The sequence below is a fragment of the Engraulis encrasicolus genome, chromosome 16, assembly GCF_034702125.1.
Source record: "Engraulis encrasicolus isolate BLACKSEA-1 chromosome 16, IST_EnEncr_1.0, whole genome shotgun sequence".
Classification (NCBI taxonomy): domain Eukaryota; kingdom Metazoa; phylum Chordata; class Actinopteri; order Clupeiformes; family Engraulidae; genus Engraulis; species Engraulis encrasicolus.
In genome coordinates this window covers 17,359,216-17,386,231 of record NC_085872.1, presented here as the reverse complement: position 1 = coordinate 17,386,231, position 27,016 = coordinate 17,359,216, and the positions used below count along the sequence as shown (strand labels likewise).

Genomic DNA, 27,016 nt, shown 5'->3' with positions numbered 1-27,016 from the left:
GGTGGGTGGAGGAAACAGTGGTCAGACAGGCGATGTAGGCCTGTCCCCTGTGGCAGCAGTCATGCAGCACAGGAAAGCAGGGTCAGATAGGGGAGGGCAAGCACGTCGAGGAGAGGGAGAAGGAGAGAGAGAGAGAGAGAGAGAGAGAGAGAGAGAGAGAGAGCGAGAGAGAGGGAGAGAAGGAGAGAGAGAGAGAGAGAGAGAGAGAAGCATGTAAAAGGGAAGTAGAGGGCGAGTGGGACGGTGCTGGTCGGAGCGGAGCGGAAGGAGGGGGGGGTTGTGAGGCCAGGTGGTCAGGGAGCGCAGGAGGAGCTGGACCTTGCCAAGAGTTGCAACATGTTGCTAGGTGACGCCCCCAGATTTCCCACTCTGGTACTGATTGTGTTTGGCAGCTGAGGCGCACAGCTGGAGACACGTGCTGTGCTGTACTGTACTGCGCTTCGCTGTGCTGCGCTGTGCTGGTCAGGGCAGCCCTGCTCGGAGCTGTGCTGCTCCGCTCTGCTCCACTGTGTGCTGAGGAGCAAGCGCCAGCAAACGGGAGGGAATATTCCTGTGCAAGTGAGGAAATCGAACATTAACAGGGGAATGCGATGATATTTGTACCATTAAACATACACTTGTGTTAAACAGTGTGCTGGGACTGGGCCTAAAGAGAATTGTAGCCATCTGGAATGTCAGAACGCTTCCAGGGAAAAATGTTACCACGTCTGTGAGAGGCCTGGTCAGCTCTTTTTCCCTTGAGTTTCAGCTATAGTTTCTTCCCATGGCAAAAGCAACACTGTTAACAGATTCTACTTTGTGGCACTTAAGCTCCTAAAGTGCCTACAAGTGATTTAGTGTCAAATTCACTTGGGACTAGGTACAGTTTAGTAGCTTAGCCACGTCTTTAAGTTTTGTGTGTACTTTGGAAGGGGTTTTGAGTGTGAATCAGTATGGTTTCAGTGAGTCGCATCCCGCCGGCATCTAATAGAATGTTATCCATTATGATTCCCGTTGCCTTTTCCTCCACCAAGTTCGTTGTGGTGCGATTTGCTGCCCCTCTCAATTTATAGTCTTTCTAAGTCCTCAGTTTCCTTGCCTGCTGAGTGCAATCCGTTCTGACATTGTGGCGGTGGCAGGCCCTAGACCAGTGGCTCCCAACCCAATTTGACTCGGGACCCCATTTTGACATTCCAAATTTCTGGGGACCCCATACGACACGACCCACAACTGAGTTAACTTGTAGGCTATTAAACCTATAGATATTTGTGAAAATCTGAGGTTGTATGCTGTGTTTCAATCAGAATGATTCATTCTTTATTGTGTTAAATTAATTAGTAGCATTTATCAGTTTTCTTTTTTCAATCCCGGACATTTCAGACGACCCCATTTGAATTCCAGGCGACCCCGCATGGGGTGCCGACCCCAGTGTTGGAAACCACTGCCCTAGACGTTGTGCTTACAGTATAGTGCATCCCTTTCCCTATTCTACATGAATCGAACCAACCTGTTTGTTCAGTGGAACACACTGCCACTACCAAACCGACAGATTTAGCCCTGTCGCCAGATACTTCCATATTAGACCGAACTCGTGGCGTAACGCTATTTATACCGAAGGCACAGACCTCTTTATTTAGGACTGGATACCTTTTCTTTGGCGTCATATGGCTGTAATGCCTCATGGCATAATGACAGCGTTAGGTGAATGAACACAAACTGCTTTGCCGAGAAGTGACACGGCTCTAAATTTGTCGTGTAATACTGAACCTCCGACAGCGCTCCTCCTGCCCACATTCCAGCCCCTGTCTAGACCACAGGTATCTCTGAGCCATCCCCAGTGCAGCTAACAGCGAGGTGGAGTCGGACTGCCTAACTGTCTAGTTAAATAAAAATGGCAACGTTAATTTAACTACCGGTTCCTCACACTGCCAAGTCAGATGGTAGAGAGCATTGTTGCCTGATGATGTGGCACTCAGACACCCAGCCCTCCTATCCAAGGTAGCACACAGTGTGCTCTTACAGATGGAGGTGAGAATTTGACAGGTCAGCCCTCTCTCTTTCTACACCTCTCTCTGCACCTCTTTTCCACCCACTTCTAACCAGGCCTGAATGGTGCTGGTGGACATGCTTAACAAACACCAGCGCAGATTTCAGCAGGGGCCCAAGAGCAGGCCTGTTCAGCCCCCGGTGATAAATGAGGTAGTGAGGGGTCTGTGTGCTCTGCACAGCGCATGCTTAGGCTACATGCAGCTGGTGTGTGTGTGTGTGTGTGTGTGTGTGTGTGTGTGTGTGTGTGTGTGTGTGTGTGTGTGTGTGTGTGTGTGTGTGTGTGTGTGTGTGTGTGTGTGTGTGTGTGCGCTTGCGTGCGCGTTTGTGTGTGTGTGTGTGTGTGTGTGTGTGTGTGTGCTTGCGTGCGCGTTTGTACATGTGTGTGTGTGTGTGTGTGTGCGCGTGCGCGCGCATGTGTGTGTGTTAAACAGAGGGAGAGAGAGGGAGAAGGGACTGCATGTGTGAGGTGGTGCTCACAGCTGGAAAGCTGCCTAGTACAGCCCAGAGTTCTGCATCCCCCCCCCCCCCCCCCCCCCCCCCCCCCCCCCCCCCCCCCCCCCCCCACCCCCCCCCCCCCCCCCCCCCCCCCCCCCCCCCCCCCACCCCCCCCCCCCCCCCCCCCCCCCCCCCCCCCCTTATGTTCATCATGCTCTTCTTGGAAGGCCAAGTCCTTTCAAGAACTAACTTCCTCCTCTACTGCTCAGCCAAACATACTAACTCGGTTTACCCCATGTCAACCTCCACAACTATTTTCATGTCTTTGTTATGATTGTCTTTGTCTCCATATTCATTTTCACTCTGTGTTTCGCTCTTTTGTATTCTGCTCACATGGTTGACTCCCAATTCTTCTTTGTAATTCTCTGAAAGGGTCCTTTTTAGTAACGTTTATCTCATGCGCAGGTGGAGTTTATTTACAGTAGGTCTGGGGAAGGATGACGTTTTTGTGTGTGACAGTAGCAAGCTTGAATGTTGGTTTGGCTCGGTGTGTGTGTGCGTGTGCGCCTGTGTGTGTGCGTGCGCCTGTGTGTGTGCGTGCGCCTGTGTGTTTGCGTGCGCCTGTGTGTGCATGCGCCTGTGTGTGTGTGTGTGTGTGTGTGTGTGTGTGTGTGCGCGCCTGTGTGTGTGTGTGTTTGTGTGCGCCTGTGTGTGTGTGTGTGTGCGCGCCTGTGTGCATGCCTGTGTGTGTCTGTGGTAAAGTTGCTACCCAAACAGGAACATGCCCTGAATCACGGCTGCCCGCCATCCAGAAGGTGTGAGAGTGACTCAGTTACTCAGCAGCCCGAGTTAACTCTGGCACACAGGGCTGGAGCCAGCCGGCTAGCCTGGCACCAAACTCAAGATGCTAAAAGGAGCACTCATGCTTGTTTTGGCTTTGTTGACATGCATTTCTGTAGTAACCCCTGCCTGTATTACATGCTGTCCAGCACAGAGAGATCCAGTGGTGTAGTCTACGTAGAATGCAGGTATACACAGTATACCCACTTCAAAATTTCAGCGATTTCAAATAAACCCACCTAAAATTGATTGACCCATTATTTAGAATAGCACAAATATAATATATACAGTATCCCCACCTCAAAAAATGCTCAAATATACAGTATATCCACCACAAAAAAGTAGACTACACCAATGGATAGATCATGGCTTTTTCTGTTTTTTTGGGGGTTATTTGGTGAATGTCCAAAGCGGGTTTCCCTTTCATCACATTTCTGAAGCCATTGCTCTCCTTGTGAACATTATCGTGTGTTTTCTGTTATTCACTGCACAAACACACACACACACGAGACATAATGTGATTCACATTTGCTCTGTGGTTGATTGTGACACAAAATAATTGAGGCCTTTAATGCAGGCCTCATGTGAAGGTAATATGTCAGGTTTAGATTAGTGGGCGTTGTTTATTTTCTTTTAAACAGCTGCAGAGAGGGAACATATGGAGTTGGGCCAAGCGCTTACAAAGTCTAGCCTCTCGTTTACCCCAGCAAAAAAATCCCAGAGACGTTGAATGTTTAAACAAAGTTATCTTCTTGTTAACCTCTGTCACATTCATTTTTCTCCTGCGTGCTGCTATCCCCTCTCCTTAAATCTAGCGGTTAGGCAACTGTTTGCTCTCCTTTTGTTGGAGTGGGTTTGTGCTCTTTTTTGTTTTATGGCGTTTGTCTAACTACATCTGAAAATCTCTGCAGGAATGGGTGACTGCCACAGACATCCGGGTGACCCTGAACAGACTGAACACGTTTGGAGACGAGGTGTTCAACGACCCCAAGGTCCTCAAGTCCTACTACTACGCCATCTCGGACTTTGCTGTGGGTGGAAGGTGAGTCCACAATTTCCTGTATTCATATTTATACTTTACGCTGCTGCTGCTGCTGCTGCTGCTCCATCGTATCATGACAACCATATGTCTCAAAACCCACTCCTGTCTGAATTGTCCTGTCCTGCTGCTCCATCGTATTAGTCAAGTCAAGTCAAGTCAAGTCAGCTTTTATTGTCAGTTTCTTCATATGCACAGGTCATACTAGGAAATTGAAATTACGTTTCTCCCTTTATACCATGAAGGACATAGGCATTCACAGGACTATTATGGACACAAGAGTATTATGACAACCATATGTCTCAAAACCCACTCCTGTCCTGTCCAGTATGGTGTAGCAGCTGACTACTCTTGTGAAAAGCATAGGCCATGAGTAATGAGCTCCAGGCCGGCCCTCTTGTGGGAGTTCTAGTCAGTTGTGTGTGGTGTGAGTGTGTGGTTGGTGTTCACGCTGTAGGCAGGCCAACCTCCCCTGCCCTCCCCTCCCATCTGTGCGTGTTTTGGTGAGTGTGTGTGTACAGTGAGGGCAGAGAGGGGGCGAACTGGCCAATTGGGCTAAGTCAAGGGAACCAGGCCAGTGTTCGACCGACGGTGCCCTCTTCCACTCTGTACCACGTCTCTCCACCTTAATCTGTTTGAAATGTGGAGCAGATTTCCATTACTCAGCCGGCATTCCCGACATTCCTGCCTGGGAGTGCTGGATTACAGAGCACGGAGGAAGTGGAATGGGGCGGGTTGTTGCAGACCGGGTGGTGGTGGTGGTGGTGGTGGTGGTGGTGGTCGTGGGGGTAGTGGTTGGGGCAGAGGTAAGCGATGGTCAGAGTGGGTGGGTGTCACACCTGCTGGCTGTCTCCCCGAGCGAGGCCCACTGCCCTGGAGACACAGACAGGCCTGTCTCTGCACCCCACAGCAGTTAGCAATGCACCGGGCGGGTGTGCACTCACTGTGCACTAGCCTGGGAACTCCCATACTGCCTTTAGTTCTACACAATTGTTCCGATCTGAAAGACACTTTCAACTTCACTTGTGATTAGGTCTGGTGGTAACCAGGCAAGGTGTGCACACCACCAGCAATAGAGGCAGACCAGGAAGACAGTCAGAGAATGATCGCTGCAGTCATAGCTTGGACGGAAGCAGAGTGTGTAGAGAGAATGTCAGGTCAACTTCAGTAAGAAAGGCACTTGGGGGCATTTGAGGGGGAAATGGTAAATGGCTACACGAGCGTGTGTTTTTTAGGTGTAAGTGCTAATATACATCCTCATGTATCCGAGCCATGTCATGTTACAGCTGTATATAGGATCCATCAGTTTTTCCGCGCTATGCTGCCAAGGTACACCTGAGACAATACGGACCAAGTAGCGACTGAGCCACGCAAGTCCTTTCTTGTTCCGAGGGGCCCCCTGTCAAAGTGTCTGTGCTGGAGAATGTTCCCTCAGCCCTTTTTCTCTTGCACACACGACAAGCGGAGGAGACACCAGGACAAACGAGGCATTGTGCAGGCCGTCAGCACCATTGCCGTCATCGGGGAATGGTTGGTGACCACCACTAAAATTGATTTACAGAATCGATTCCTTAATCTCACCACTACAAATGGCCAATATGAGGGTTTTTTTTCCAAATGATGTAGGTTTTTTTTCCCTTATAAAACATTTAAAACATTTCCTTCTCTTTGTTTTACCTTAATGGTAACGTTAGGTGTGAGAAGGAAGTAAGGAAGATTGGCAATTGCTGTTTTATGAGCTAGGCATTGTCTGTGTGTTTTAAACTTCGTGGTGAGATTTCAGGTCGAGATTGCCGGATCTTGGCTATCTCATGTATGCTCTCAAATAAAGATCTGCTCAGACATGCATGCCTGTTCTCAAGCACCAATATTTACACTCATGGGGCCTATGAATGGCTGCCTGTAAATTTTTATCTCGCCGTCTCGTTCGTTTTATTTAGCCCGTGTTCATGCGCTGCCGTCGCGCTATGCTGTCGGGCGGCGCAGGAGTCTACTTCCTGTTGCTATCGGTCACCACAAACTCGTTGACCTTGATCACGCTGTTGTGTCAACAGCCCTGAGATCTTTTTTTATATACCTGCGCACGCACTGTTTGCTTTGTTGGTGGAGGTTTGCCCTCCTGAGGAATGCATGCGTTGACGGGTCCAAACCTTAACACCTTGATGGATTGGGATTGGTCTCCTTAAGAGTTTTGCCAGCATGCACTCCATCACAGATATACAGTATCCTTGGTAACACGCCCATGTTTTGGAAGGAGTTTGAGAAACTCAGCCAGACTGTGTGAATGTAAAAAAGTAGGTTACTTGACTTGCGCAAGACCTCCTGCTCTGATAACTGACTGACACTGCCATCATACCCTGCTCTGCTCTGCTTTCTAGGTGCAAGTGCAACGGCCACGCCAGCGAGTGTGCGAAGAACGAGTACAGCAAAATGGTCTGCAACTGCAAGCACAACACGGAGGGCGACGACTGCAGCGTGTGCAAGCCGTTCTACAACGACCGGCCCTGGAGGAGAGGAACCGCCGACAACGCCAACGAGTGCTTGCGTAAGTCCCCGCCAATCTTGCCAGATGGAAAATGCTGAATTATCGCACCAAAACCTCAAAATGATCATTTTTGGAATCATTATCATTTAGGAGGAAATTATTATCATACAAGACCCAAATTGTTGTTTCAAGGCATCTAAATGAACTAAATGATAACTCTGAAATTATCGTACATCATGTTTTTTTTTAATTGTACAGAGGACAAAATGGACAAAATGATGGTACAGATACGATAATTATCGTACATCTGGCAACACTGGTCCCTGCTCCGCACCCAACAGCTCCCCGCCTCTCTTTGCTGACCCCTCTCTCCTCAGCATACTTCACAGTAATCACAGCCACCCCCTTACTAGCATTCTCTACGCACAGAATGTCTGCTCGTTCAGAGTCTTGTGTCTGTGTGTGTGGAGTGCCGTGCCGTCCCAATATTTCCGCCCACAGCCATGCTGTTTGACACTTTGGACTCCTCCCTCCAGGGCCGCTGACAGCTTTGGCTGGGCCCAGGACAAAGTCATCCCCCCACCCAATACATACAATGTAATGTGAACCCAATTCTGGGCCCCCCCCCTTCCCTCTGGGGCCGGGACAACTGACCCGTTTGCTGGCTTCCCTGCCTCCCTCGTCCCTTCCATCCCCCCACCCACTGGGGAGATGGGTGGTGAGGATACAGGCTCCTCTGTCCCATCCCTGGGTTCTTTGTACAAGTAATATCCCAACTCCCGTCCTCCCATCCTCCCTTGCCTACTTTTGGCCAGTGTATGTCAATATCTCGCTAAAGTGTATGTCAATATCTTGCTAAAGCGCAATTCTAATACAATTCTCTCCTTTGCTAACGGGATGGTGAATGCTGAATAGTCCCCCAAAAGTTGTTGTTGCTAGGCTGACAGCAGGAAAACGTTATTGTTGTCTCCACGGAGGCAGGGCGGGCCACAAGCAGGCCGTCAGGCCACAAGCACAGGCTGAGGAGGGGAGTCCACATATTGGAAAGCACACCCCCCCCCTCGTCTCGTGCTCCTCGTAGTGGCCTGATGTGAGGCGACTGTGGGAGCCGAAGTCCTGCTGGCTGAGAGGGCTTCATATCTGTTCCTCTTGGGCGACACCGTTTCCTGGAAAAGCATGACTAATCAGCCCATCAGATACAACGCTCTGGCAAACACGCTTGAAGACACACACACACTCGCGCGCGCCCGCACACGCACAGACGTGTAGACAGACAAGCTCAGACATTTGCATGCACACACAGATGTGCACACACGCATGCACACAGATGTGTGTACACACAGATGCAAAAACATACTCTCACACACTCACACACACACACACACACACACACACACACACACATATGCGCACTCTCACGACACACACATATGCGCACTCTCACGACACACACATATGCTCACACATGCACACACACATTTTATCTCTCACACACACACACACACACACATGTGAACACACTCACACAGTTCTCACAACCCTGCAGCGCTGGGAATCTCTGCTCTCATATTTCACCATTTCATTCCCTGAACCCCAGTGCCTGCCAAAATATTTTTCGACCATAAAGTCTGATGAGTAAGAGGCATCTGTGTCCGGATCCTAGTTTCCCAGTACCGTTTAGCCATCTTCTCTTACATCAGAAGTAGTTGACAGTTGCTATGGCCAACCTCGCCTTCATCCCTCTCCATAGCCCTATGTGAACTGCAATGTTTCTTTCAAGTGTTGAGTAACAGTTGGACCATTCATGAGTCAAACCTTTTATTATTTTGTTTCTTCTTTGCTGCATCTCTCCCCCTCATCCCATCTCTCTCTCCCTGTCTCTCTCTCTCTCTCTCTCTCTCTCTCTCTCTCTCTCTGTCTCCCTCTCTCTTTCTCTCTCTCTCTCTCTCTCTCTCTCTCTCTCTCTCTCTCTCTCTGTCTCTCTCTCTCTGTCTCTTTCTGTCTCTCTCTCTCCCTCCACCACAGCCTGCGACTGCAATGGCAAGAGTTCCGAGTGCTACTTTGACTCTGAGCTGTACCGGGCCACGGGCCACGGAGGCCACTGCCGCAACTGTGCGGACAACTTCGACGGGCCAAACTGCGAGCGTTGCCTGGACAACTACTACCGGGAGCCGACCGGCAGCCGCTGCTTGCCATGTGGCTGCAACTCAGTCGGTGAGTTTCCATGGCCGCTGCCCCAACTCACCCTGCCACGGATACCACACCATACAACTGAGGACCAGGACTGGACTGGGGTTGAAATAGGGCCCGGGCACTTTAGGCTTAACCCCTTAAGACACAGCATTTATAAATGAGCTGTTGCCAGAATGGCAATGACCCAGTAGTAATGTATTACTAAAGGCCCTGTGCACTGTCATAGTAGTGTAGTACTATAGTAGTTACATTTCAATGTCTATTACAGTGTGCCACAGGAGGTACAGCGTGCGTTAAGGGGCTACAGGGACCTCTCATAATTATCATATATAATAATAAGTGGCACAGAACTGCCTCAACGGTGGGCCCCGCACCCTCTTAGTCCCCAATTTTCAGAAATGTTACCAAAAAAAAAATGTGTAATATTTCTGGAAATAGGGGCCCACGAGGTGCGGGGCCCACCGGGAAATGCCCGCTATGCCAGATGGCCAGTCCAGCCCTGGCCAGGTCAAACACTCCCTCTCATGGTCACAGCTCCCTCACTCTTTCCCTCAAGTGGTATGCCTGTGGGAGTCACTTTTTTTTGGTCACTAGATGTGTTTGTACTTCTGAAGTACTATAAATGGTTCCCTTAATCCGATTTGGGTTTTTTTTTTTTCTTCCTCTCTTTTTTCCCCCTCTTCTCTTTTCTTTTCTTTTCTTTTTTTCCCCTTGTCCTGCCTTGAAGGTTCTCTGAGCACCCAGTGTGACTCAACCGGGCGCTGCAGCTGCAAGCCTGGCGTGATGGGGGACAAGTGTGACCGCTGCCAGCCGGGATTCCATACCCTGACCGAGGCAGGCTGCAGGTAGGCTCACCTCTGCCAACCAGGGCCAGCCAGCCAGCTCTGGTCTGGCCACCATGCTGTTGCCCACAACAGCACTGGGGCCTATGCCACAAAGCTGGGGACCAATTCCATCAACGGCGTTAATCTCAAATCCGAGTTCAAGTCGCTAAACTGCGCTGTTTTAGACATAGATCCGTTCCATCAGTCTTGCTACCCTGAATCTCGGCTGAGTTGCCAAGGTAAATTATGCTCCAACTCAAACCTGGTAGCTCCCAGGTTTAACACCAGGCTAAATAAATCAGTCTTTCAAAGAATTTCAACCTGTAGGAAACAGTGTCACCACCGGACCGTTCCGCATATTTTGTCCGACAAAGACTTGGTTTGACAAGGCATGCCCGAGTCCACAACATGATCGCATTTTTGACAATCGTTGATCTGGACTTCCCCTGTACAACATGCACGAGCGCAACACCAGCTTTGATGAGCGCAGCTGAAGTGAAACTAGCCAAGGCGCAGCTTATCTTCAGTGGTGGAACGGTGTCAGCCTCAGCCGTTTGTTGAAACTCGGCTTTTGCACGTAAGCGCTGCTGAATTCAGCGCCAATGATGAAATGGTCCCCTGGTTCAGGAGTAAACCAGGTTAAGTTAAGAAATTGAGGACTCCAGGCTCTTAGATGATTTATCTCTTAAGACTTCAGGCTCTTCTATTAGATGATTTACCTCTTAACTTTAACATTTACTCCCGAACCAGCTTTGTAGTATACTGCCCTACAATATCAGAACGCAGTATCTTGAAAATGGTCGAAAATGGGTTTAGACCGGAAATTGGCTTTAAAATACCTTCTTTTTCTTGTGTTAAAATTTTTTGGCCCAACTTGGTCCCGTTTCGGAAAAAAACGCAAAAAACTGATTATACTGCGCTTTTTGGTTTTAGGAGGTTACGTCTTACTAGCCAAGAACGCAGTATAATGCGAATTATACTGCACTTCTCCATTGACACCGTGGTTTTGGTGTAGACAGTAATACCACAACAGAGCGCACTATAATGATTTTTCAGCTAAAAAGTAATGAGAATGTTGTTTTTTTTGCTTTTTTCTTGTGTGCATAAATTTTAACCATAAAAAAGTATTGTATGGAAGTGTCATCACCACTTTACCTCCAACACAGTCGCGTGGACAGAAAGGAAACTTTAAAGCCTTTTTTCTCAGTTTGGCATTTTGAATTATACTGCGTTCTGAAATTGTAGGGCAGTATAGGTCTCTGGACTATAGCAACCCAAACAGTGGCCAACTTGCGCCAAAATGCAATGCTGCCTCCAAGATGTTACAGCAACAGTGCTTGATTAAACATTGTTGGAACTTGCAGCTTAAATGCTCTAAGCCGCCACGCTCAAATATCAATTTATTTTTAAGCACTGTGGCTTAGGCGGTTCATCTTTAAGCACATAGACTGGATGCTTTACACGTCGTCTCAGTGTAGTTTAGTTATTAAGTGTGTAACTCAATATAGTTTCCAATGGTAGATGCAGTTAAGTGATATGTTTCTATAGGTCAATAAATGTCTTGAATGAGAGGTCTGTAAGTTTGGGTAACACCGTGTATGCATATGTTCTTGACATATGGCATTTCAGAGAGGGGTGGTATACAGATAACAAAAGATTGAAGAATATTTGAAGCTCTGAAGTACAGCTATTTGAATATGATTTTTTGACGCAAGCAAATATTTAAGATTATTGTTACTTATCAAAAGCCTACATTTCACAATCTGCATTGAAGGAGCACATATTGGAGAGAGGGGGATGTTTTTTTTACCTTTGCTCTGGAGTAGGTATTTAAAGAAGCTATTAGTCACTGGATGTGAATTTCTACAATGTTAAACATCCCACTCTCTCTCTCTCTCTCTCTCTCTCTCTCTCTCTCTCTCTCTCTCTCTCGCCCTCTCTCTCTCTCTCTCTCGCCCTCTCTCTCTCGCCCTCTCTCTCTCGCCCTCTCTCTCTCTCTCTCTCTTGCCCTCCCTGGCTCCCCATTCTGCCTGCTGTCTTTTTTTTGCTTTCTTTTTTCTTCCATTCACTTTCTTTTACTCTCTCTCTCTCTCTCTCTCTCTCTCTCTCTCTCTCTCTCTCTCTCTCTCTCTCTCTCTCTCTCTCTCTCTCTCTCTCTCTCTCTCTCTCTCTCTCTCTCTCTCCCTCCCCTCTCTGCAGACCCTGCTCCTGTAACCCCTCCGGAAGCACACAAGAGTGTGATGTGCAGACAGGACGCTGCCAGTGCAAGGACAACGTGGAGGGCTTCAGCTGTGACAGGTCAGACACTGGTGGCTCTATTGTACACACACACACACACACATCAACACACTAGGGGTGGGCGATATGACGATATTATATCGTGAATCGCGATATTGAGTAAAATATCGTCTCGAATCTGCCAAAGTGGAGAAATCGTATAGATCGTCTTGCAGTGAGGATGTTTATTATCAGTATCAGAGTGATGTTTTCTCACTTGTGTTGTTGTCTTAACTTTATTCTTTACATTATTGTATTCCAATTGTACACTTTATGAGAGTATCATCAGTGTGTTAACATTTTATTGACTGCAAATTACAAATTGCAAGTATATGAAAGTTGTTTTTTGTTGTTTTTATTTTTTGGATGGAAGATCGTGATAAAAAATCGAAATCGTGATTTCATGTTAAAATATCGTGATACAACATTTTTGCCATATCGCCCACCCCTACACACACACACACACACACACACACACACACACCACACACACGTCGTCCAGCTGTCTTACCTTACCTGACCAATTTATGTGACATTTTATACAACTTCTGTGGCGTGTCATTTCATGACATATCTGGATGAACAACAGGTCCACTATAAAAATACAGGACCAGTTGTTGAGTGCTAGATGAGCCTATCAGGAGGCCTTTCAGCAAAACACTCACCCAGTTCTCCCCTGCAACTGGTCCTCTGTTTTTAGATCTCATTTAGACCACTGGCATACGCACCGGTTTTTCTTCACCGAAAGGAGTGTGTGTGTGTGTGTGTGTGTCTGTGTCTGTGTGTGTCTGTGTCTGTGTGTGTGTGTGTCTGTGTGTGTGTCTGTGTGTGTGTGTGTGTGTCTGTGTGTCTGTGTGTGTGTCTGTCTGTCTGTCTGTCTGTCTGTCTGTCTGTCTGTGTGTGTGTGTGTGTGTGTGTGTGTGTGTGTGTCTGTCAGAATTAGGTGCAGAGTTCCCCTAGCGCCAGTCAGGGGAGAAAATAGCCCATAGATAGCTCAGGCCTCCCCACTGAGAGACACAGACACACACACACTGGGTCAGAGACACTTGTCTGGCCATTTAGGGCCTCCAAAAAGCCCCACCAGTCACTGGTGACTAACTGTGAGAGACTTTTGCTCGGCTCTTTGCTATTGTAAAATGTAAAATGGCCATCCTGATCACATGCTCTCAGCTCCCACCCACATAGACCATTAAAACGTCTTTCCCAAGAATTCCAGGAAACTGTAAATCTGCAATGATTGCAATATTATTTCTCCAAAACGTGTCTGTGATATGATTTATGACCTCCTTGTGATTTAATTTGACATAATTTCTTTCGTTTTAATGGCATTGGTTACCCATGCTAGCATTTGCTGTGTGCTAGATGTGAGTGAGTGGGTGGGAGGGGAATTTTCCCTTTCGTCCTCACAAACCCCCAATGTTGCCGATCTTCCATTCACCTCATCCACACTCCTCTTTTTTAACACACACACACACACACACACACACACACACACACACACACACACACACACACACACACACACACACACACACACACACACACACACACACACACGTCAGGGGCGACATTCCTTCTAGTCACCCAGTTGGGCCACACATGGATAGGATAATCCCCTCAGTATGTCCCGGTGGAGCTCCAGTCACCAAGAGGACTGGGGGAGCGCAGGGAAAGAAGCAACAGATAGCAGGAAGGAAAGTAATATACACATGAGACTATTACACAGCACCCAAAACACCTATGTGGGAAATGACCAACAGATTAGTACTTAAAAAAAAGACCTACAGATGAGTACTTTTAAAATAAAATAAAATAAACTGCTTTAATTTCGATAGGACCGTATGAGAGGCGACAGGAAGTGAGTGGAAGAGAGAGATGGGGGGAGGATGGGCAAATGATGCGAGCCAGAATCGAACCCCGGTTGCGGGCGTATTAACCCAGTGCCCTACCCCGTTAGACCACCGTAGGGCCACAGACGAGTACCTTAAACCCATTTTTAGCATCTTTCATAACTTATTTCCTTCCAACAATTTCGTTCTAAACTACGCTCATTGTGTACAATATACATTTCCAAAGCTTCTTGAAACTGTTGTTTCCTCAAGCTCATGTTCAGGAGGTGTTGTGTTTCTGCTTCTGGTTTGCAGGTGTAAGCTGGGCTACTTCAACCTGGACCCCCAGAACCCCCAGGGCTGCACGCCCTGCTTCTGCTTCCAGCACTCGTCTGTGTGCGACACGGCCGAAGGCTACAGCATCCACACAGTCACCTCTACGTTTGACAACGGTATGACTCAAGGTCCACGTGATTGCAAAGGCCAGACCTTCACGGCCCTTTGTAACACGGTTGTTTGGCTTGGTTTTTCTTAGTTTTTGGGAATTAATTTGAGTGTATATCTGTGAAATGTTTGTTTCCTTATGTCGTCCTTGTTGTCATTCATCTTTCTTTTCCTCTCTCTCTCTTTCTGTCGTCCATGTGATGGCTCTTGGTTTCAGATGATGACCAGTGGACAGGTCAGCGTAGGGACGCCACATCTGCTGAGGTCCAGTGGTCCCCCAGCTCCCAAGACATCTCGCTCATCTCCGATGACTACTTCCCCATCTACTTTGTTGCTCCAGGTATGGCATGTTAAATAGGCTGCTAGTGGGGGGGGCTCTTGACTTAGCAGAAGGTGGGCCCTAGCTGTGGCTCAATTGTCTGGGCACTCGACTGCTACACCGGCGACCTAGGTTTGATTGCGACCCGAAATCATTTGCCGAGCCCTCCCGTCTCTCTCTCTCTCTCCACGCTAATTTCCTTTCTCCTCTCACACTGACTGTGTCATGATAAAGGCATAAAAAAACAAAAAATATATACCGGTATATATTTTTTTAAAAGACTTGTTAGAGGGTGATAAAGTGGACGTGTATGTATGCCATCAGAACAAGAGAAACAGAAACCCATGTTGGCCATTCGCCCCACCAAAAACAAATTGCTATGTGACCGCTGTAGATAGAGCTGCCTTGGATTCAATGTGCCTTTAGGAATACTTTTGATGTGAGAATGGACGTAGCCATCTGTTGCTAATGGATGTCAATTCACATTTGTGTTCATACAGAGAGATTCTTGGGCAATCAGCTGCTGAGCTTTGGCCAGAACCTGACGTTCACCTTCCGCTCGGACCGGCAGGACGCGCGTCTCTCAGCAGAAGATGTGGTGCTGGAGGGAGCCGGACTTCGCGTCACCGTGCCTCTTATTGCCCAAGGCAACGCCTATCCTGAAGAGAACGTGAAGACCTATGTGTTCAGGTGGGCTCACCATCCATGCATGCAGATATTTGTATACGATTGTATGCGTGTTGTCTATTTGTGTTTATATCCTGTTTTCATTCTGTGAAACCAAAGGCAATTTTCATGCTGGCATGACAATAAAGTCTATTCTATTCTATTCTATTTTCTGTCTTCTGCAAGTGACTGTATAAGACACTATTTGGCGCATTTAATTGGTCAGTTGCGTTTTTTACACAAGACTATGCTCTCTTGACTTTGCTGTGGGTGCAGTCACGTATGACATCCTGAAACTGTAGAACAGTAAGGACAGTGGGGTTTTTTTTTTGGCCTTGCAGATGTTTTTCAAGGTCAGTGTATCCGATGAGGGTGTGCTAATATGTACACTGTTGCATTTGTAGGCTGCATGACACCACAGACTACCCCTGGAGGCCTGTCCTTGGCCCCGGAGACTTCCAGAAGCTTCTCCACAACCTGACCGGCATCAAGATCCGCGGCACCTACAGCGAGAGAAGTATGTCTGGGACGTAGACCCCTATGACACGGTGTTGCTGCCATGAATATGGCAGTCTGGAATTTATTCATTTTGTACTTTGTTAATTAATTGTTAGTATTTGGTTTTGTTTGGGGTTTTTTGCCTTTTTCTTTTGAACAAAACCAGCACAGGTATTTGATATTTGCACAAAACACATACCCAGCACAGGTATGGTTGCTTAAATAAGGGCCTGTCTAAATGGAAATATACAAAAACGAGCACATTTTTGTGATTTGCAAGTAAGATAATGTATTGTTCTACATATTGCAAAACAGGGTTTTGTATTGTAATGTGCAGCTGGTCGCAAGCCAAATTTCATATGTGGGGTAAGACAATAAGTTAAAATAAGAGACGGCCAAAACACTTCGGAGGGGATAAGCGATTTAGTGTAAAGCTCCCTTTACTTCCCTTTAGACAAAACATGTTTGAGCACGTGTGTGTGTGTGCGTGCGTCTGTCTGTGTTCGTGTGTGTGTGCGCGCGTGTGTTCTGGTCTTTACTGATAAGCATGTGGGCAAAATCTGTGCACTGGCAGACATGACAAAGAGCAGCAGCAGACAAGTGCTGTCTGTCCAGATATACCTCGTCTCTCCATAGAAGGCCCCGGTGGTGTACGAGTCGAATAGCTTTGTTCTGAATCCAAATCACATCCCTTTCCCTCTACCTCAACACACACTTCAACTGCTACTCTCAAACAGGTGCTGGGTACCTGGACAACGTTTCCCTGATGACTGCCCGTAGAGGACCCGGCACCCCTGCCCGCTGGGTTGAGAAGTGCACGTGCCCACAAGGCTACGTTGGCCAGCACTGTGAGCAGTGCGCCGTGGGATACCGTAGAGCCAACCCTGAGCTCGGCCTCTTCAGCCCCTGTGAGCACTGCAACTGCAACGGCCACAGTGACACATGCGACCCTGTGACAGGTCAGTCGTGCCTTAATGATTTTTAAACATATTTTGTCTAGCTTAAGCTTGACATTTTTTGTATGTGTATGTCCTTTGTTGTACATTGTACATGTGTGTCGTAAGTAATCTTACCAAAGATTCGAGCACAAGCTACAGTAAGGTAAGGTAAAGGTAATAACAACAGAGCAGATAAAACGGAGAAAGAAAGAAATTACTGACTGTACGACAATAAGATCGCAAAAAGGATAACCGCAGAATCTATTCAAATGTCAAAGAGAGGTCATGGTAATAAATAGTGTAAAATCTAGTCTGAAGCCTAGATTTAAAGGAATCTATGGTGTGCATCTCAGTACCACAAGCACTCGCCAGCTCTCCAGCGTTGACATGATGTTGCCCCCATGTGGTCGCCTGTGGAATAACATGTGTATGTGTGTACAGGACTGTGTGACTGCCAACACAACACCGCTGGTGTGAGCTGTGAGAGGTGCAAAGATGGTTACTATGGCGACTCCACCCTGGGCACCTCCACCGATTGCCAGCGGTGCCCATGCCCAGGAGGGGCTACCTGCGCCGTCGTTCCCAAGACACGGGAGGTGGTGTGCACCAACTGCCCCACTGGTACCACAGGTACACCCTTCATTTTTTTGCCATAGTCCACCTTCTGTTTGTTTGTTTTTTGTTTGTTTGTTTTGGTTTAAATTGTAATATTTTTGTGTCATTTAAAAAAAATAATCTGATAGATAGCTAACTGTTAAAAAATCATCTGCTCCTCATGATTTCTCACTTTGCGTGATTGTCCTCGTTTTGACACATGATCCCTTTCCCTCTGTGCTCAGGCAAGCGCTGTGAGCTATGCGACGATGGCTATTTTGGCGACCCCCTGGGCGAGGACACCAAGACCAAGAGGCCGTGCCGCGCCTGCACCTGCAGCGACAACATCGACCCCAACGCTGTGGGCAACTGCAACCGCGAGACGGGCGAGTGCTTGAAGTGCATCTACAACACCGCCGGCTTCTTCTGTGATCGCTGCAAAGAGGGCTTCTACGGTAACGCCTTGGCCACCAACCCAAATGAGAAGTGCAAAGGTGAGTGGTCAGCCGTGTCTCTTTCTCACACAGCTGTGTATGTGTAACGGAGGCCAACTAGCAGAGTGTGGCATGGAGCGTTAGTAAACCTCCCTCCCGTAGCCTCAATACAGTGCGCGGTAGTGATGGGCTATCGGACGGGCCCTTTAACTCAGCGATATCGTACTGTGACTCCCATTGCCGAACCAATGTAATTGACGAGTTGGCAGGTTTGCGTTCCCGAGGGGTACGAACCGTGCGGGAAACCTCCGTCACATGTGACTCATTATTATTCTGGAACGTGCATTAGTATGACATTTGGTTTTTTTATTCACTGCTCTCTACAACATTGTGGAATGGTAGTTGAACTTGGTCACTGTCAACCATTTTAGTACAAGCTAGGAATGTCAGGGGAAGGTGCTGACCTGACATGTGTAGTGAATAGGCCTTCTAGGTATAATGTATGTGTACTGTCTCTGTGTAATTGTCTATGTCCACACCTAAAGTCGATGTATGCATGGGAAAATAAGAATTTAAGAAACGTAATTTCAATTCTTTGTATGACCAGCGCATGTAAAGAAATTGACAATAAAGCCGACTTGACTTGACTTGACCTGACTTGACCTGACCTGACGCGTGTGCTCTTTTCCCCCTGTAGCCTGCTCCTGCTCTCCGTACGGCACTGTGGATCAGGAGACCTCCTGCCTGCAGGTGACCGGCCAGTGCCAGTGCCTGCCCCACGTCACCAACCGAGACTGCAGCGCCTGTGAGCCTGGCTTCTTCAACCTGCAGAGCGGCAAGGGCTGCGACAGGTAAGCCAAAGACCATCACCTCTTTCGAGTATACTTATACAGCAGATTGTAGAAGTAAATCAATCCGTTGCAAAAACGGAAGAAAATCCAAGGCACTCTCCTTTAGAAAAAGTGAAAAGGCCTTTATTGTGATGGTTTGGTCATACTAGACATATAAAAGACCCCAACGCATTTCGACAGTCATGCCTTCTTCAGGTAGTCAAAACCAACTCCCCGAAGAAGGCGTGACTGCCGAAACACGTTGGGGTCCTTTAAATGTCTAGGATAAAAAAGCCATCACAAAAAAGGCTTTTTAACTTTTCTAAAGGAGAGCGCCTTGGATTTTCTTCCATTTTTGCATGTTCAGTCCAAAGTCTAAATGTTTTCCCTATCCAAAGAGCACCTCAACCTAACTTTTTCAGAGTCCAGGAAGCGCTCCTAAACAAACTTTTTTGAATCAATGCATTGTTCCACTTTAATTCTCTCTGAGTGAACGCTGTCCTTGGCATGTTAGCTGCTCAGTGTTTGTTGCATGTAGTGTATGTAATATGTTCTACTTGCCTTTTGCCTTGCACTTCCGTAGGTGTAACTGCAGTCCCATTGGCTCCACCAGCGGTCAGTGTGACATCTTGTCTGGCCAGTGCGAGTGCCAGCCAGGGGTCACAGGTCAGCAGTGTGACCGCTGTGAGGTCAACTTCTTCGGCTTTGGCTCCTCCGGCTGCAAACGTAAGTAAAGAATTCCTTACTTGTTTAATACCCTGCTGTTAAAGCCCCGCTCGTTCCCTGTGCAAGAGAGAGCCAGGCCTGGTTTTCACTAATTCAGACTAGAATATGTGAGTTTTATTACCAGTACACTCTTACACCTCCCTACGAAACGAAGGTTATGTATATAGCCACGGTTCTATGAGTTTCGGATGACCGCCAGAGCTTGGCTGTCACTCGGAGTGTACACAAGAAATTTTGCCAAGAGGACATTCCCTGGGTGCACCGCTCTTTTGACCCCGACCCCGGGGTCACCGGGTGACGTCACCCAGGTCACAAGTGAATTTGTTGTTACTAAATACTCGACCTGCACTGACGTGCAATGGATATCCAATGCTGTAAGCACCGCCTCTGGCGGTCAGGAGGAACGATATAGAACATCAATATTCACAGTTTATCTGACCTATAGTAAATCGCACCTGGGGTGTGTTTCTCAAAAGCATAGTTGTTAGCAGTTAGCAACTTGGGTAGTTGTCAATGGGATATTGCATCGCAAACAACAAAGTAGCTGATGTAGTTAGCAACTGTGGTTTTGAGAAAATGCACCCTTGACCTTCTGTCCTCCTCTGGCCATTCCCAGCTTGTGACTGCGACCCAGAGGGCTCCCAGTCAGCACAGTGCAAGGAGGACGGGCGGTGCGAGTGCCGCCCTGGCTTTGTGGGTGCCCGCTGTGACATGTGCGAGGAGAACTACTTCTACAACCGCTCCACTCCTGGCTGTCAGCAGTGTCCCAACTGCTATGGCCTGGTTAGGGATAAGGTACAGAAACTATGTTTCTTTGGCTTGAAAAGTGCTTTTTTTATTTTCAATCAAAATAATTTAAACATGTAAAGTGCTTTGTTTAGGAAAATCATTTTTATCACTATTATTAATTAATTAATTATTAATATAAGTTCCTTCATTCTATGCATGAGAAGTTTTTTGGGGTGGGATGATTGATCGGTGATTCTGCTCAAAATGACAAACAATTTGCTTCCACCTGCAGGTTAACCAGCAGAGACAGAAGCTTCACGACCTTCAGACGTTGATTGATAACCTTGGCACAAGCTCAGAAACGGTGAGCGATAAGGCGTTCGAGGCACGTCTGAAGGAAGCAGAGAAGGCCATCATGGATCTGCTGGAGGAAGCCCAGAGCAGCAAGGGTAGGCGTCTCCATTTACAATAATATCCAACAAAGGATGAGCGTTTACAGTAGTATGTGTGCAACGGAGATTGTAGAGTAACTCGATACATTTTCTCCTAAATAAATCATTATTTATGTTCCTCTAAATATATTTACGATTGCCTGGCTTAACTCTGACATGGCACCACTGAGCTTTATTGACTCATGGCTGAAATATGATCATTTGACATCTGAACAACAGTCCTCCAGATGGCGCCAAATCTTCAGTCTGTTGTCTATCTTTTTCTCCTGTAACACTTGATTTTTTCCCAAAGTTCAGTTGTTAAACACTGAATCATTTATATTTTAAGTGCTCATTACAAGGACACTAGTGAACTTGGGTAGCCTGCTTATCACTCACTTTTACTGCAATCCATACAGATGTGGATGAAGGTCTATTGGAACGTCTGAACAACATCAACAACACCCTGACCACCCAGTGGAACCGACTGCAGAACATCCGCAACACGGTGGACAACACGGGAACGCAGGCGGAGAAGGCCCACAGGCGGGTACAGGACGCGGAGAGCCTGATTGACAGAGCACGTCAGGAGCTGGACAAGGCCAAGGACGCCATCGGCAAAGTTGTGAGTGACGCTTAGTTTTTTTGGGTTTTTTTTTTTATTATTTATCCTTTATTTAACCAGCAAAGGTCCCGTTGAGTCACAGTGACTCTTCTTCCAGGGAGTCCTGGCCAAGAGGCAGCAAGTTAAAAGTTACCAAAGAAAAACACAAAAGACAAGGAACAAAACTACCAAAACATTTTTTGTGCATATTTGCGGGTACTTTTTTTTTGTTGTTGCTCTGCTCATGGAGCAAAATAATGTTACTGAATACTCTGCGAGTACAGAAAGTGTCTGAAACTTGACTGACCACAGTCTCACAGAGAAGCTGCGCTTGCCTAGACATCTCAATAACTGAACTTGTGTCTGAATGCCAATATGACTTCTGGTGGCAAGCGGAGTCTGAAACGGTGATAAATTCATGAGTATTCTGACTGGCGTAGATGCTTATTTGATATGATCTTTGTTTCTCTTAGGACATCAAACCACTCACGACCACAGGAGGGCCAAACAACATGACCCTACTGGCTGAGGAGGCCCGCAACCTGGCTGACAAGTAAGAGCAGGCATCTGATTGGCCAACAGGGCTGGAATGGCCAACTGGCATAGCGGGCATTTCCCGGTGGACCCTGCACCCTTGTGGGCCCCTATTTTCAGAAATGTACACAAAAAAAACCACACCGGTGTATCAGTTCTGCGCCGTTAATTATGAGGGGCCCCTTTTAGTCAAAAGTGCCCGGGCCCTATTTCTCCCCCAGTCCAGCCCTGTTGGCCAATGCTCAGTACTCATCACAAAAAATCTAACAAACACATGGGATGGAGCAGACTGCAATTTTTTTCCCCGGTGGGTTAGAACAGAATGTGTAATTTTGCATTGGCAGCAGTGTATACACCACCAAACCAAGACTGCATGACTCATCTAGGGCTATTTGTGAAAAGCTAACTGATTTCATTTGGTTTTGCTACTTACTAGGCATAAATCAGATGCAGATATGATTGAGAAGATTGCCAAAGATGCCAATGACACTTCAACGAAGGCATACAACCTCCTGAAGAAGACTTTGGATGGCGAGGGCAAGACCAGCGATGACATCAATGAACTCAACAAGAAGTAGGTTGCTGAAAGCCCAGCAGATGACGTCTCCATCTGCCATCTGTATTTGAAGAGTTTATTTGCAAAACGGTGTATCTTTTGAGAAACTGGCATTTTTGTGTTGGGCATTCTATTGCATTGCATTGCAAAATGCATTTTATATAGCTTGAAAACGTATGTTCTCAAAATATCTGAATGGCATGAATTCACACAAAGACGATAGGACCTCTGAACAGTCTTTTTCAATACTAAAATGCAAAAGTCAAAAATCGTAGATAGATACACCGTTTTACAAATAAACTCTTCCTTTGTTGTCCCGGAAATCACTTTTTTCTCTATTTGTTGTCCCTAAAAACGTCCCATTTTGTGTCGACACAGATACACTGAGGCTAAGGACCTGGCTAAGAACCTGGAGAAGCAGGCCAACAAGGTGCTGGGAGAGGCAGAAGAGGCGAGCGACAAAGCCAACAAGATCCTGGCCAACCTGACAAGCATACCGCCTTTCGACACCAAAACACTAGAGGTGAGCGGCCAGACACCAGCACTGGGGTGCATTTCTGGAAACCAGAGTTGCTAACTATGTTAGCTACTTTGTTGTTTGCAATGCAATTTCCCATTGACAACTACCCAAGTTTCTAACTGGCTAACAACTACGCTTTCGAGAAACGCACCACTGATTTAGTTAAACTCTAGAAACTGAGCTTGACCTTTTGTGAATACTGTTTTGTTTGTTTTTGATTTATATGTTTTTGTTCAGGACGAGGCCAGCAAGATCAAGAAGGAAGCATCGGACCTGGATAAACTCATTGACAAGACGGAGAAGGAGTACAACGACCTGAGGGACGATCTCAAGCACAAAGAGTCTGAAGTCCGTAAACTGCTGGACAAGGGCAAGACTGAGCAACAGGTGAGTGTCTCTTCATAGAAGTCAGTTGAAATACTTCATGACGAAATTATTTTACTAGTACATAACAATAATGCAGGTACTTCCAACATTGCCACGCAAATATGAATATTAAGGCAATAATTAAGGCAAAATTAATAAAACATCTCCAGCATTATTGCAACACAAGCCTTACTGCCAATTCATAATCTGAACACTCATTTTCTTTTCTCTCTCTTCACTGTGGGACAGACGGCAGATCAGTTGCTGGCTCGTGCCGACGCTGCAAAGGCCCTTGCTGAGGAGGCTGCCAACAAAGGAAAGACCACGTACCAAGAGGCTCAGGACATCCTGGCCAACCTCAGAGGTGAGTGTGTTGTGCAGGATTGTGAGGAGATCTTAATGTAGTTTCTGATTGAACATGATGATGCATCATACCCCTTCCATGCAGATGGGATCATTGACGATCCTGTTCACTATTTGCTGGAAAATCTTAACTACATCATAACAACATTGCTATGATACTGAAAAGAGTCTTAAATAACGGATAAAGATATGATCGTTACAATTTTGTGGACAATAAGGTTATGCCATGGGCTTTGCATGAAACGGTTAGCAACCAAGGTAAATGTGAGAACTGAACTGTTTCTTGGCTTAAGATTCAGGCACACCACACAAACCATAATGACGAAGAGAATAATTGATTGTAATTATTGTACAATTATCATGTGCCATTGAAGTTAGAATTGATAATCAAGAAATAGTTGCAGATCATGCATTTTTTTATTTTGTTGTTCCAATGTATGTAGAGTAGAGAGTAGAGTATAATTTTTTGCTCCCGAGGTAAATTAAGGTGGTTATGCACGGTATGCTTATTATGAAGGCTTGAATTGATAACCAGGATTCTGCTGGATCTCCATGCTCTATCTTCTAACAGATTTCGATAAGAGGGTTAACGATAACAAGACTGCAGCAGAGGAGGCCATGAAACGCATCCCGGAGATCAACAAAATCATCATCGCAGCCAACAACAAGACCAAGGACGCGGAGTCTGCACTGGGCAATGCAGCATCGGATGCCAAGGACGCCAAGAAGACAGCCGAGGAAGCCGAGAAGATTGCCAGTGCTGTGCAGAAGGTGTGTACCTGTGGAAAAATACAGTTCAGGGGAACAACCTAAATGTTGGTTTTGATAATTTACCTCCTGATTAAAGACCACAATGTCTGCTAAGCAACTTTGCAAAAATTTTATTAACCCACTGATGCCTAAAGCACCTGCAAAAAAGGCTGCTGAATGCCTAAGCCCTTTTTAAGAAAGGTTGCCCTCAGCCTATAAAAACCTAAATATCTTAGCCTCTGAAGCACATAAAAACATGCAACAAGTTGCATTTAAACGCTAAGACCCTCATCATGCATTGGAATGTGTTCATTCAGCTCTAACTTACCAAGATTTTTACTAAATAAACGGAATGATGCATCATGCAACTCCAGGCGCCAGGGCCAATGTTGCACCACGCCACATCCAACATTAATGACCAAAAAAATGAAGAAGGCACTCTCCTCACTGTCCTGTGGATATAAAACAGTTGGTGTGTAAATTAGCTTGTATGTGAAGAGTATGTCATCAAGGTGATGGGTAAATAATGTTGAATCCCTCCGTCTGTGTCTCAGGGCTCCGCAAAGACCAAGGCAGACGCAGAGAAGGCATTTGAGGACACCATGAAGCTGGATGGGGAAGTTAACGACATGTTGAAGGAGCTGTCTAAAGCTGAGGAGGAGCTGGCCAAGAAGAAGGCAGAGGCCGATAATGACATGATGATGGCTTCTATGGTGAGGAGGCTTACATTAGGACTGCCGAATGCTACTTTATTGCATGGTCTTTACTGTAGAGACCTGTGAGACCTTTAGAGACCTGTGCATATGAAGAAACTGACAATAAAAGCTGACTTGACTTGGTCCTAGAAGAATAATAAGGATGTTAAAGCGTTGCGTTTTTCTCCCCCCACTTAATTCCACAGGCATCGGACAACGCTAAAGAAGCTGAGGTCAATGCCAGGAAAGCCAAGAGTGCCGTCAAAATGGTCCTCAGCACTATCAACGACTTACTCAAGCAGCTAGGTATGCTCAATGCTAATCCTTGAAATGACGAAGTGTGTGTGTCTGTCTGTCTGACTGTCTGTCTTTGTTTGAACCAGACACAAAGGCGTGCACGTTTTTTTGTCACAATGTAGAGTAGAGAGCTTTTATTAATCCTGAGGGAAATGAAGGAATTAATGTACTGTGGTCCATGTTGACATGTTGATCTATAAATGCTGCAAAAGCATTTGACAATTACGCCTTAATAACGCCAAAGTTCCACATGCACACACCCAACACCCCCACTCCCACCCAGACACACACGCACACACACACACATGCACACACCACCTCCCTTACTCAACTGTCTGTGCACGCCACTGACAAGACATCACCTTGCAATGTTTTTTACTCACCAATCACACATTCACACAGACACACACAGACACACACAACCCCCCCCCCTCCGCACCTGCCCCCCAAAATGTCTGCACACCACCCTTGAAAACGTTTTTTTACTCACCGATCTGGTATTTCCTGGTTGCAGGCAACATCGACAAGGTGGACCTGAGCAAGCTGGAGCAGATCGACGGCTCCCTGAAGCAGGCCAAGGACAAGATGAACAGCAGTGAGCTGGACAAGAAGCTGAAGGACCTGGACGACATCGCCAAGACCCAGGAGGCCATGATCGGCGACTACGACCGGCAGATTACTGAAATCCGCGCGGATATCGCCAACCTTAACGACATCAAGAACACGCTACCTGAGGGCTGCTTTAACACCCCATCACTGGAGCAGCCTTAACCCTCTCCTCTCCACTGGCCTCCTCCTCCTCCACCTCCTCCTCCACCTCTCCCTCTCTCCATGCCCCCTCTCTCCTTGTTTGTACCACTCCTTCCATCTAACACTCGGGCAAACAAATCGCCATGTTTTTACATAAATAGGTTTGTGTTATTATTATTTTTTTTGTATGTGTGATTTTTTTTCTCTCTCTCTTCCAAGAGAGAAGCCGACTTTTTAAAGACTGATGGTTTTCACTGTTAAAAGAGGAGACCAGCAGCTTTTTCTTGATTTTTTAAAAATTCTGTCATGCAGCAAGCACAGGAGATGTGAAGTCAACTCAAACTAAATGGCCTCCAGTGCCCGTGTTGCCCCTGCCCCTCCCAGGAAGACTGGCACAGAGGAGGCGGGCGGTCTCGAGAGAGGGAGGGAAGAGTAGTGCCACTCGCAGCTGAACAGAAAAACCCACATGACTGCACCACTCCAAGACTTTTCCACACTCCACCCATGATTCACCAGCCCTTCATCCTCCAGCGAACTCCTCCACCTCTGAAGGAATGTCCTGTAGCTCCACCCCTTACTTCATACAAAAAGGACATGCTGGGTTTAGTTGGGGTTTGGGGGGATATCAGTGTTTTTATAGGTCGGTTTTAATTTTATTTCTTTTTTTTTGTTTTTGTGTTTCATTTCAAAGACCAGCAGTACAGTATGTGCCATTGGCTTTTTTTTACGTAGCCTCAATTCAGAACTAGCAGTGAAGGAATTGTCTTTTGCTTTTCTGCTGTCAGTTATGCCTCCTGTCTTTCTCAGTGGGAGGGCGGCCGGGTGTGACGGTGGAGAACACACACGGGGTGCATTCCAATATGCTACATTGAGTCCTCCACTTGTACTTGTGGCCTCGCCCCGCCTTCTGGGCCCTCCTCCGTGGAGAAAACAATAAAGTTTTCCCGCTGTCAGCCTAGCCAATTTTTGGGGGACTATCCTTCATTCACCACCCAGTTTGCAAACGAGAAAATGACTTTACA

At 46.9% G+C, this 27,016-nt stretch overlaps 1 protein-coding gene across 1 annotated transcript in view; it reads left to right on the top strand.

The window, feature by feature from the left end:
• lamc1 (laminin, gamma 1) overlaps nt 1-27,016 on the top strand; it is a 57,008-nt gene extending 29,992 nt beyond the window's left edge. The window contains exons 3-28 of the mRNA XM_063218895.1: nt 4,215-4,345; nt 6,721-6,887; nt 8,853-9,041; nt 9,748-9,865; nt 12,044-12,142; nt 14,266-14,402; nt 14,612-14,734; nt 15,214-15,403; nt 15,784-15,896; nt 16,615-16,836; nt 17,257-17,445; nt 17,655-17,903; nt 18,541-18,694; nt 19,257-19,399; nt 20,016-20,194; nt 20,421-20,577; nt 20,979-21,184; nt 21,637-21,716; nt 22,134-22,271; nt 22,632-22,776; nt 23,011-23,160; nt 23,389-23,503; nt 24,074-24,273; nt 24,807-24,965; nt 25,154-25,253; nt 25,759-27,016. Of these exons, the coding sequence (XP_063074965.1) occupies nt 4,215-4,345; nt 6,721-6,887; nt 8,853-9,041; nt 9,748-9,865; nt 12,044-12,142; nt 14,266-14,402; nt 14,612-14,734; nt 15,214-15,403; nt 15,784-15,896; nt 16,615-16,836; nt 17,257-17,445; nt 17,655-17,903; nt 18,541-18,694; nt 19,257-19,399; nt 20,016-20,194; nt 20,421-20,577; nt 20,979-21,184; nt 21,637-21,716; nt 22,134-22,271; nt 22,632-22,776; nt 23,011-23,160; nt 23,389-23,503; nt 24,074-24,273; nt 24,807-24,965; nt 25,154-25,253; nt 25,759-26,015 (4,110 nt within the window). The 3' untranslated portion in view covers nt 26,016-27,016. The remainder of the gene's footprint in view (nt 1-4,214; nt 4,346-6,720; nt 6,888-8,852; nt 9,042-9,747; nt 9,866-12,043; nt 12,143-14,265; nt 14,403-14,611; nt 14,735-15,213; nt 15,404-15,783; nt 15,897-16,614; nt 16,837-17,256; nt 17,446-17,654; nt 17,904-18,540; nt 18,695-19,256; nt 19,400-20,015; nt 20,195-20,420; nt 20,578-20,978; nt 21,185-21,636; nt 21,717-22,133; nt 22,272-22,631; nt 22,777-23,010; nt 23,161-23,388; nt 23,504-24,073; nt 24,274-24,806; nt 24,966-25,153; nt 25,254-25,758) is intronic.